General features: G+C 39.8%; 1 protein-coding gene across 6 annotated transcripts in view; it reads left to right on the top strand.

The window, feature by feature from the left end:
* Window positions 1-12,176, top strand: part of UBAP1 (ubiquitin associated protein 1) — a 57,206-nt gene that overhangs the window by 35,123 nt on the left and 9,907 nt on the right. For 3 of the 6 annotated variants that reach the window (XM_008530976.2, XM_070590292.1, XM_008530977.2), the window contains one exon: window positions 7,230-7,354. The exons of the other annotated variants lie outside the window; for them this stretch is intronic. In XM_008530976.2, coding sequence (XP_008529198.1) covers window positions 7,230-7,354 — 125 coding nt within the window. The remainder of the gene's footprint in view (window positions 1-7,229; window positions 7,355-12,176) is intronic. 6 annotated transcript variants of the gene reach the window in all.

Below are 12,176 nucleotides of genomic sequence, written 5' to 3' on the forward strand. Positions count from 1 at the left end.
GAATTTCAGTGGTTTAGTTGGGTTTTTAGAGTAAATAATCTTATTTTTAGATATCATGTAGTTTAAGAAATAGAAGTTAAAGGGAATAGGTGGAGAGTATTTAACAGACAGTTTTGTAGATATGTGAGTGCCGGAAAATCAAGTTCAGCCTGGCCTTACCAAGCCAGGAAACTAAGCCTCCCCTCCCTCCATCTCTCAGGAAGCTGCATAGCTTTTCCTTACTGCTTTTCTCTATGGATGTGCTCCATTTTTATTCTTCTGTTTATAGACTTGCTTTCTTGGCCTACTTGTGTAGATTGCACAGGGCCAAAAATGGCCACCCCAGTTATGGTACTGCTTGATGTTTGATCTTTTAGCTTGAGTGACTAGCATCATATAGCTAGAATCTTTGTATCTTTTGGTCAATGGAGTGTCCGTCTGGCACAGCCTAGCTTATGAGCCTGTGGATTGGTTCCCCCTAAGTTAGGTATTATCTGACTGGTCCATTGGGGGTTAGTGGATGTGTGTGTGTGTAATTCTTCTAGGGCGTTTGGGGTGTGGACGGGGAGGTAACAACTGCTCCCATGACTGGATATGAAAATGCTTCTTTTTGTATTTAAATATTTGGGCTAATCCGATCTTGTGCTTTGCTGTCTTATTACTAGTACTTGATTTACCTTCAAGTTCATTCTTTTCAACTGAGGTTGAACTTGTTCCACTGTATGAATAATCACATATCCCTAAATTACAGAATAAGAGATATAAACAGTTATTTCTCAAACACTTCAAAAAATATTGTCCTTATATTAAGTGAATTGCAAACCCTTGGCTCAGTTTAAATCAGGCCTTTCTTGGAGCTTGGTTTTTTAAAATGTCATTCCTCTTTAACTCATTTTCCACTTGTGTCATCTAAGAAAAAAGTTATTTTCCAGAAGTGACTTTTAAAGGATTTTTAAAAATGTTTCAACACACAGATAAATTACTCTTTTAATATCTGGAAAAATGCCTTGAGATTCTTTTTTTTTTTTAAGATTTTATTTTTTTTTCCTTTTTGTCCCCAAAGCCCCCCGTTACGTAGTTTTATATTCTTAGTTGTGGGTCCTTCTAGTTGTGGCATGTGGGACGCTGCCTCAGCATGCTTCGATGAGCAGTGCCATGTCTGCCCCCAGGATTTGAACCGACGAAACACTGGGCACCTGCAGCAGAGCGCGCGAACTTAACCACTCAGCCATGGGGCCAGCCCCTGCCTTGAGATTCTAATTTAGGAAAAAATAAGTCTCTGTAATCAGACTTAATAAAACTAAACTCCCCCCTTTGAAAGGCCCAGCTATCCTGTTTATGACCATTTAGCTGACTTCTAGAGAAGTTCATTTTGCTTTCGATCAGTTAGTGCTCTTCTGTGTAATGTAGAGAAGTCGGCTGTCATTTAATCATTGTTTTCCTATAGGCACTGTGCTGCCCCCCTCCTTTTTTCAAGATTTTCTCTGTCTCTTGTTTTCAGCATTTGACTATGATGTGTCTTGGTGTGATTTTCTATGTATTTATCCTGCTTGGAGTTAGCTAACTTCTTGGATCTGTGGGTTGATGTATCAGTTTTGGAAGATTCGCAGCCATTCTCTCTCCTCACATCCCTTCTGCCCCATTCTCTTGCTCCAGTCCTTTTGAGACTCTGATCACATGTGCACTAGGCTGTTTGATATTGTCAGAGATCTTTTAAGGTTCTGTTTGATTTTTTTCCCACGTTTTTTTCTCTTCGTGTTTCAGTTCCATTAATTTCTTTTGACCTAACTTCAAGTTCTCTGATTCTTCCTTCTGCTGAGTATTGTCTTCTGATTAGCATAGCCTGGCTTATGAACTATCGATAATTTTCTTCTCTGATACTGCATTTTTCATTTCTAGCATTTTCATTTGTCTCTTTCTGTTTCCAACTCTCTATTGAAATTCCCCATCTGCTCAAACTTGTTCACCTTTTTCATTAGATCCTTTAACATATTTATTATAGATATTTTAAAACTCTCTGATAATTCCAGTATCTTGGCCATCCCTGGGTTTGGGTCTGATGATTGGTTCCTCTCTTGATGGAGCACAGTTTTCTGTGTCTTATTTTTGATTGAATGCCACACATTGTATCTGAAAAAGCTGATTTTGTAGGTTGTCTGGCTTGTTTTTGTTGTTAGAGTGTGAGTAACATTTTCTTGTGACTTCACATCCTATAGCAGATATCTATATAATTTTTTGTGTGTGTATGAATGTTTATATATGTGTGTGTGTATGTATGTGTCTGTCTAATTTTGCAAGTGGTACCTGACTTATGGCTTTAAGGTAGTGATACCCAATCATGAAATTGCTATTTTTCACTTAATTTTAAGTTTGATCTGTCCAGTCTTCTTTTTTCAAAAACCTCAATTTGAATCCTCAGTTTGAATTCACAGTGAAACCTGAGTTAAGCACAATGCAGTTGCTACCCTCTATTAGGAATTTCTCCCCCAACATGGAATTGTACCTTTTTTCAGAAAAATAGGCAGGTCACAAGATCATAAGCCTATCAGCAATTTAGAAAGAAAGAAAGAAAACAGAGTGAAGCCTTCCCAGAATTTATCCTGAGTCATTACACTTTCAGCCCAGTCTCTTCCACCATGGCGTAATGCTAAGCGATGTGCAGGTCCTGACTTCAAGGAACTGCCACAGCCACAGCCAGCAGAGGCACACTTACTTTCTTTTTCTTCAGTTTAATTCTGAGTTGAACTTAGGAAAATAGGCTCAGACATTTTAGCAAGATTTTCAATAATAAAGACTGAAAATAAAAGGTATTTGGGGTGAGCCAGAAAATTGCTAGCCACAATGCTTAACTCTCTGGGCATATGGTTAATTGAGTTTTTATTGACTCTATTTTAAAAATAAAATATATTGAGAAACAAGAGAAATTGACGTCTTTAAATAGATATTCTGATATACTGGATAGTATTTTAAATTCCTAAGCATAGTTGGTTATGTTTGCAGAAAATATTCTTTGTGGTCCTCACAGCATCATCAGTAATTGTACTTATGGTAGTCTCTGTCCATTATTTACAAGGTTGCTTTTTTTGTTGCCAAAAAACCAATTGTGTGATTATTGGCACTTAATTAACACTGCCGAATTGATGACAGAATCTCCTCAAAAGATAATCACACAAGTGTTTTCTCCTTCCCTGTTGAGAGAGTTTCAGGGACTGAGGTGGGGTGGGTTGGGGGCTGTGCTACATCACCTTGGCATTGGCTCTGTTAGTGAGATGAGACTGCTTGCTAAAGCAGGTGCCTGGAAGGGTGCTAATGAGGGAAACAGCAATTGTTTAAGGCGTTCTGCTTGATCTTGTCTGTCCCCAAGCCAGGGCCCAGTTCCATTTATAGAATATGTGTCGTCAGTGTGTACAACACTGTCATAGTTTCCTAACTGAACGGTAGGCAGGGAAACTGAATGCCCTTCTCGAGAGATACTCTCATTTGGCTCAGATACCTTAAGTATAGTGCTGTTTTGCAGATAGCTTTTCTCCCTCAACTCCCCATTGCCAGTCTGTAAGAGAACTGTTTATATAAGAAAATGTTGTTAGTATTGATGTAAGTTTTCTTATATTTGTATATCATATGTGCTTGTAAGTGTTACTATGGATAGGATTTTTTTCTAATATGCGTGTGTGTCATGTAATTAACCTAGTTTGAATGTATACATAAACATAAACATAAACTTTTCTTTTCCCCAAGGAACATTAGCCCTGAGCTAACATCTGCCAATCCTCTTTTTTCTGAGGAAGACTGGCCCTGAGCTAACATCTGTGCCCATCCTCCTCCACTTTATATGTGGGATGCCTACCACAGCATGGCTTGCCACGTGGTGCCATGTCTGCACCTGGGATCGGAACAGGCGAACCCCAGGCTGCCGAAGCGGAATGTGCACACTTAACCGCTGTGCAACCGGGCTGACCCCATAAACTTTTCTTAAACAAAAGACTTAATTTTGTGATTGTTAACTTGACTATAAATCTTTCCAATGCTTCTTAGAAAATGCTAATTTCAGCTTTTTTTCCAGTAATCAGGGCACTAGCCAAAGTTAGAATCTAACTTTCAGTAATATTTGAGAACCTGTTTTCTTGGAAGACATAAAAATTCTTTAAAATTAGCTTTGCTTTAGGGCCAGCCCCAGTGGCCTAGTGGTTAAGTGGACCTACTCCTCTGTGAGGGGCCATGCTGTGGTGGCGGCTCACATACAAAAAAAGAGGAAGATTGGCAGCAGATGTTAGCTCAAGGTGAGTCTTCCTCAACAAAAAACAAAAGTGAAAACAAATTAGCTTTGCTTTTAGTCTCTATAATATAAAGCATTTTATAAGTGGCAGGAGGTTTTAGTGTTGTAACCAACACTTAGTTTTGTTGGCAAGCTGTGATGGTACCTGGTACCTTTTTTTTTTGGCACCTGGTGACTTTTTTGTAACTTTGTCCAGAATCTTAGAAATGTGCTTTCGTCTTGCATGAGTACTCTGTTAAAATGTTTTCATGACTAGCCTTTTCATTTTAGGTAAATAATTTTGAGTGTTAATAAATATTAATTGAATGTGAGTTAGTGTGGGGGCGAGAGTTAAATATGAAAGAAGTACAAGACTGTGTCTTCTTTACTTGTTCTTTACTTATTGAGCAAATCTCATCTGTCAGACATTATGCTGAGCTTGGGGGTTGTAGAAGTGAAACATCCCTTGTTAAGGGACACTCAGATGCTCTCTCACAGTCTCTAGGGGGAGTGTAAGGAAGCGAACTGTTAACAATACAGAGTGGTAAGATCTGAGGTGGTGTTCTGAGATTGAGAAGGGAGTTATTCTTAAGATAGTTCTTAAAGGGGGCTGGCCCCGTGGCCGAGTGGTTAAGTTCGCGCGCTCCGCTGCTGGCGGCCCAGTGTTTCGTTAGTTCGAATCCTGGGCGCGGACATGGCACTGCTCATCAGACCACGCTGAGGCAGCGTCCCACATGCCACAACTAGAAGAACCCACAACGAAGAATACACAACTATGTACCGGGGGGCGTTGGGGAGAAAAAGGAAAAAATAAAATCTTTAAAAAAAAAAAAAAAAAGATAGTTCTTAAAGGACTAGAAATAATTAATCAAGTAAACAGAGTGGGAATGTGACTGGTATTCCTGGCTGAGAAAACAGCTCTTATAAAGGTGTGACCAACTTGGAAACTTTCCTGGAATGTTAATAATTATGGTTATGCCCTAGGAAGATTATTAAATTGAACACAGTTGTGGATTTAATTTGCTAGCTGAATGAGAGATAAAGTGTTTTAATTCTGGCTAGAAGTTACATGGAAAAGAGAGACTGCTTCCCTCAAGGGTGGGAGCAGGGGCTGCCTTCCTGATGGGGAGTTTCAGGTGTATCAGAGCACTATCTAACTCAGGAAATATATCTTGACCTTGGTAAGTCTTGAAATCTACAGAGTTTTTGAAAGGGAGAGACGTCCTCTTCATGGAAGGGGTGTCATCTTATTCTGTCCATGAGCACTCAAGAAAATAGACTAGTGTGAGGCTCAGAAGCCAGCTTTGTTTTACTAGCTGTTACTATTCAGAAAGCAATATTCATTTTATCAACTATGTTTTATTGTCCATGATGGTTCTCTCGGTAAGTCAGCCCCACACCTGGTCCAGAAAAGAAACCATGGTCCAATTTGGAGTCTAAACTAGTGAGAGTCATATGCAAGAGCCACTGTCATTTTGTCTGACCCTATTACATCAGTGATGATGTCCTGGTCTTTCTGTATTTTTCAGCTATGACAGGCAGAGAACTTTCATGGAGTTAAGTTGTCTATGGCTTGTATCTCCTGATAATCCTATTTTGATTCCCATGGTCTTGTCTGGTTTTCCTTTTTTCATAAGTGCTATGCTTCTTAAATATTTCTATGTCTGCTCCAGAATGTAGTCTTAGAAAAAAAATCTAGAGTAATTCTTTGTGTTAATTAAAAAATGATTCTTACCGAAGTAGAGAGATCCTAATCAAGGAGGTTCTTTTTTTTTTTTTTTAAAGATTTTATTTATTTCCTTTTTTTCCCCAAAGCCCCCTGGTACATAGTTGTATGTTCTTAGTTGTGGGTCCTTCTAGTTGTGGCAGTGGGACACTGCCTCAGCGTGGCTTGATGAGTGGTACCACGTCCGCGCCCAGGATTCGAAGTGATGAAACACTGGGCCGCCTGCAGCGGAGCACGCAAACTTAATCACTCGGCCACGGGGCCGGCCCCAAGGAGGTTCTTCTGTGGAGATTCTGTCATCAATTTGGCAGTATTTATTAAGTGCCTAATATGTGCCAGGCGATGCCCTAGGTTTTGAGATGACATTATCCAAGAAAATAGATTTAAATATTTGCCTGCAAGGAGCTTACATTCCATTGGGCAAGACGAACAAATATAGTTAGACAGAGAATTATAGGAATTGGCCCAGTGGCATAGTGATTGGGTTCACGAGCTCTGCTTGGGCGGCCCAGGGTTCACAGGTTTAGATCCCAGGTGTGGACCTATCACCGCTCATCAAGCCACATTGTGGCAGCATCCCACATAAAACAGAGGAAGATTGGCACAGATATTAGTTCAAGGCCAATCTTCTTCACATACACACACACACACACACACAAAATGAATTATATGATATGTTAGAAGGTAATAAGTGCTATGGGGAAGAGATAGATGTAATGTGGGAGTACTGTGGTGAGGCTGGAGTAGTAATTTTAAATAGTGGTCAGGGTAATAAGCCTTACTGTAAGAAAGTGACATTTGATCAAACACTTGAAGGAGGTGAAGGAATAAGTTACGTGAATATCTGAGAAAAGAACATTCCAGATAGAGGGAACAGCCAGTGCAGAATTTTTGAGATGCATGTAACCCTGTCATGCTTGAGGAACAGAGACTCACTGTGACTTAGTGTGCTGAGCCAGGAGGCCGCTGTTCGGAGTTGAGAGCCGAGAGGTGGTGGGTGTTGGGAAGGCCTCTTAGGCTGCTGTGAGTACTTTGCCTTTTACACTAGGTATACGTAATTGAAAATAAACTCTAATGAGATCCACAGACTCAAGTAGGCTTTCCTCTAGAGATCTAGGGTCAGGAGAAGGTAAGCAGTCGCAGAAGGAACTCTCTGTAACTTGTAGTCTTAGGAGAGCATAAATTAATGTTGTATCCTCGATTTAAGATTATAGCAAAACAAATAATAAAATTCTTTGCTGATATTTTCTACTTTATTTTTGATTGTAGGGACTTTCAGTTACCTTGATGATGTCCCATTTAAGATAGGAGACAAATTCAAAACACCAGCTAAAGTTGGTCTACCTATTGGCTTCTCCTTGCCCGATTGTTTGCAGGTTGTCAGAGAAGTACAGGTAAGTGGTGATTTTTAGTTAAAGTTTAGTGCATTTAAAAATTTAGAGTTAAGAATTTGATGTGCAGTGAAATAGAAGAAAAACATTCTCATATCTCTTATTTGTATTTCTTATAGCTCATTATTGCTTGGCTTACATTGTCTCTCTCTCTCTCTCACACACACTTTTATATATGTTTATGTATCTATTACAGGTTTTGTGTAATCTGTTAGATTGTATATTCCTGAGATTCTGTGCCTTGCCCAGAACAAATCCCCATTGCCCATCTGAAGTGCTTATTCACCTCTTTGCCATCTCTCTGTTAATGTGCGCATTATCTTCTTGGTCACCGAAGTTAGATAATATTTTTCTCTCTGCCGTGTCTCTCCTTTGCCATCCAGTTCATCCTTACTTTATTTTTTCACCTGGGCTATTGCAGTAGCCTCTTTAATTGGCCCTTCTCCTTATAGTGTTTTCCTTCTATTTTTCGTATTGTTTCTAGAATAATATTTTTATATTAAAGTTTTAAATTCTCATATCCCTGTTAAAAACTTACGGTGATTCTCCAGTCCTTATTGAATCAAGTCTGGACCTAAGGTTATGGTAAAGTAGCCTATCTCATCATCTCCTCCATGTTCCCTTCAAATCGGCTTATTAGCAATTTGTTGAGCATACCATGCATATTACCTATCTAAACCATCCTTTTTCTCACGAGCTGTTATCTCTACTTGGAATATCCTTCTCTTTCTCACCATACTAAAAGCTGTCTGCCTGTTAAAATCTATTTATTCTTCTAGACTGTTTAAATGCCATCTCCTTAATAGCTTCTTTCTCAGCCCTCATCTTTAAAGCTCAGTTATATGTAAATATTTAGAATTACTTCTTGAAAGCAGCGGATGGCCCTATGTTATATGACTTCCTTTTGTCCTTCAGTACACATTTATCAAATGACTGCTTTTGAGCAGTGCTCTGCTAGGGCTGAGGGTAGAGATAAATGCCTTAATCACTGTCCTCAGGAGCTGACAGTTTAGAGAAGGAGTCACGTGGAAAAACAGAAAAGTACACCATTCACCCAGACACTTCTTCCTGTGATTTAAGATTTTTTTAAATACAACTTTGTAGCAAAGTTGTTTTGTTTCTGGGGGATTCACTCAGGCATCACCATGTTACTCTAAAAAATATTCTTTGTTTTATCTTCTAATCTATATGTGGTGAGTAATCATAGTGTGAGAACTTTAGTGACATTTTTAAAATAACAGCTTTATTGAGATATAATTCACATGCCATAAAATTCACCTCTCTTTTAAGGTGTGCAAATACGTGATTTTTAGTATATTCGGAGTTATATAACCATCATCATTGGCTAATTCCAGAACATTTTCATCACCCCAGAAAGAAACCCAGTGCCCATTAGAAGTCACTCCCTATTGTCTCCTTGCTCCAGCCCCTGACAACCACTAAATCTACTCTCTGTCTCTGAATTTGCCTATTCTGGACATATCGTATAAATAGAATAATTCAGTATATAGTCTTTTCTGTGTGATTGCCTTATTTCATTTGGCATAATGTTTTCAAGGTTTATCCATGTTATATGAATGAAGTATTAGTACTTTATTTTTATGGCTGAATAATATTTCATTGTAGGGACATTCCACATTTTGTTTATCTGTTCATCTGTTGATGGACATTTTGATGGTTTCCACTCTTGGCTTTTGGGAATAGTGCTGTTACGAACAATTGTGTGTAGTTTTTTGTGAGGACGTTGTTTTCGTGGGTATATGCATAGGAGTGGAATTTCTGGGTCATATGGGGACTATGTTTAAACCTTTGAGGAACTGTCAGACTGTTTTCCAAAGTGGCTGCACCATGTTACAGTCCCATCCGCGCTGCGTGCGGCTTCCAGTGTCTCCACATCCTTGCCAACTCTTATCTGTCTTTTTGATTCTATACGTCCTTGTAGGTGTGCAGTGGTCTCTTGTTGTGGTTTTTTTTTTTCTTGTGGTTTTGATGTGTATTTCCCTAATTACTAATGGTGTCGAGTACCTTATATATTTTGAATACTGAATTTATATTCCTTTTGTGTATGGAGACTTTATTGGGCCAGAAGAAATAGAGATTTCCATTATAAAGTTTTACCTTGTTCTGTTTGCTTGGTGACTTTTTTATTGGCAACAACAAATATTCAGTAAACTCCTTTCTGTGTGCAGGATACTATTAGCAATATGATTGAGAAACACCTCCATAGGGAATGCCTGAGCTGTCAAAACAAAACAAAGCAAAACACCTCCATCTTCTTTCAGTGGTTTTCCTATTATTCCCCACTTCATTGATTGATTCAGAAAACTTGTTTTGAATTTCAAATTGTTGCCGTTTTAGGCTTTGCTGGGAATTTTCTGTCTATTTATCAGTGTGAAGCTCTGATAAATGTATGGTACTGTGCCCTCTATGCTCAAAGCACCCACTAATAACAAAGAGGAGATGGAGGCTCCAAGCGCCATTTGTGCGGGCTAGTGGAACTTTATCTGCTTTGTTCTCTGATTGCTCCCTTCAACTTTGACTGCCCGAGGTCTCCATGGGGGATTTGGCCACAGTCTTGGGGCTAGTCCCCTCTCTATCCAGAGAAGAGTCAGACCTAGAGGCCTAGACAGATAGCGTGAAACTTCCTATAACTGTCGTATTTGCCCTTGTATGATAACACAAACTCAATTTTTCAGCTGAAAATTCATCAAAGCCAGTAAAACACATATAACCCTTGGACCTACAATCCAGAAAGCTTTCATTGACTGTGATGGTGGTGGCTACAGAATGGGAGGGTAGTAGCCCTTAGTGTCATGGTTTAGAGTGGATTCTGGTGTCACTCGTTCATGGTCTGGAATTGCCATGTAATAGCTGTGTAATCTTGTACAGATTTCTTATACTCTCGAAGCCTCTATTTCCTCATCTGTAAAATGGGGTTAATTAGCTTTTAAGGTTGTTATAAGTATTAAATAAAATAATGCATTTATAATGCTTACTGTGGTTCCTGGTACTCCATAAATGTTAGGTGCTGGTGTTATTATTACACAGTCAAACCACATTCTTGTTTTTTCACTGTAATATTTCTGCTATTTTTTCCCTGTATGTTTTTTTCTATGTTCCAAGTATTCTACATTACTTTGGTAATTAAAAAGCAAAAGCTCCATAAAGATTTTATTAAAAAAGGAAAGAAATTTCCAGTTGTTCTTGAGAGTAAAACTTAAAGAGACCAGTGTTTATAGGCAGCTGGGGTTGGTTAGCCTTAGTTTTTTTAATAAATTGTGATTTTTATTTTTCTTCTTTCTCCCCAAAGACCCCCAGTCCATAGTTGTATATTCTAGTTGTAGGTCCTTCTGGCTCTGCTATGTGGGACGCCGCCTCAGCATGGCTTGATGAGCGGTGCCATGTCCGTCCCCAGGATCTGAACCGGTGAACCCTGGGCTGCTGAAGCAGAGCGGGTGAACTTACCCACTAGGCCACGGGCTGGCCCCAGCCTCAGTTTTTGGTGGAGGAAGCCAGCTGCACAGTTGGATTTTGCCCTCAGTTAGAAGCAGCAGTCTTTGTCCAGCGCTGTTTTCTCGCTGTCCTGTTCGTGCGATTGCTCAGGTGTCTTTCTGGGCCCAGCAGCTGGCTCACGGGTGAAAATGGGCTTCTTGACTTGTGCATTTCCAGGCTTCTCTTGTGTTGTTTGAAACTGAAAGGCTTGGGGACGACCAGAGGCACTTTGTTTTTTCCACTCTGAAACTCTTGTCTTGGCATGGTGGGCCTCTTTCTTCCCTTTTCCCCCTCTTTTTTACTCTTAATGTGTCTCTAACCTTGAACGTGCACACAGACATTGTTTAGCTTTGGTGTTTTAGGGTGAATGCCGAAGGTTTTTTCTCCTGTCCTGGGTGAGTTTTGTTTTGTATAATAAACTTTTTTTTTTGGGGGGGAAGATTAGCCCTGAGCTAACATATGCTGCCAAGCCTCCTCTTTTTTTTTCTTTTGCTGAGGAAGACTGGCCCTGAGCTAACATCGTGCCCATCTTCCTCTACTTTATATGTGGGATGCCTGCCATAGCATGGCTTGACAAGTGGTGTGTAGGTCTGCACCTGGCATGCAAACCCCTGGCTGCCAGAGTGTGCGAACTTAACCACTGTGCCACCAGACCCACCCTTTGTATAACAAGTATTTTTTTCAAGTGTGCAAATGAAATTTTTGTAAATTGAGCTATACTTTAAGGTATTATTAAGGAACCATGAAGTGAATCCTTGTGCAATTTGCACTGTAAAATCTAAATTTGAATGTCTAGATTTCTTAATAAGTTTTCCTGCATTTAGAATACAATCTGTTCATTATAATTTGGTAGTGATTTAAGAGCATAGAATATGTAGTGAGACTGGGTTCAAATCCAGGCTCTACCACTTTAGCCTAGCTTCATAAGCAGAGGCATAGCCCTTGTAAAGTGAGGAGAAGGATAGGCCCTGTCTCTAAGAGCTGTTGAGAAAATTGAGAGAGTCAGTACATAAAAGTTGCGTAGAATTGTGCATGGCACCTTGTAAGCGCTTCTTAAATGTTGGGGGCTGTTGTTCGTGTTGAGCACGGGATCCATTAAGGGCATTGTGCTAGATAATAGAGACCTTCAGAGGGTCTAACCCCAGTTGCTGCCCACTGCTCGCAAGAGGCTTGTGATATTGTTGGGGACGTGTTTAGAGAAAGATTAAAGCTACATGTGGTCACATGTGCTTGGCATCAGTTGATAGAGTGAGAAGTTACGTAAGAGTTTGGAGGAAGGAACAGGGCGGGCCTTCGGGGAAGTTTCCTAGAGGAGGTGGCTGAGCTCTGCCCG

This window comes from Equus przewalskii, chromosome 22 (genome assembly GCF_037783145.1).
Source record: "Equus przewalskii isolate Varuska chromosome 22, EquPr2, whole genome shotgun sequence".
In the NCBI taxonomy this organism is placed as follows: domain Eukaryota; kingdom Metazoa; phylum Chordata; class Mammalia; order Perissodactyla; family Equidae; genus Equus; species Equus przewalskii.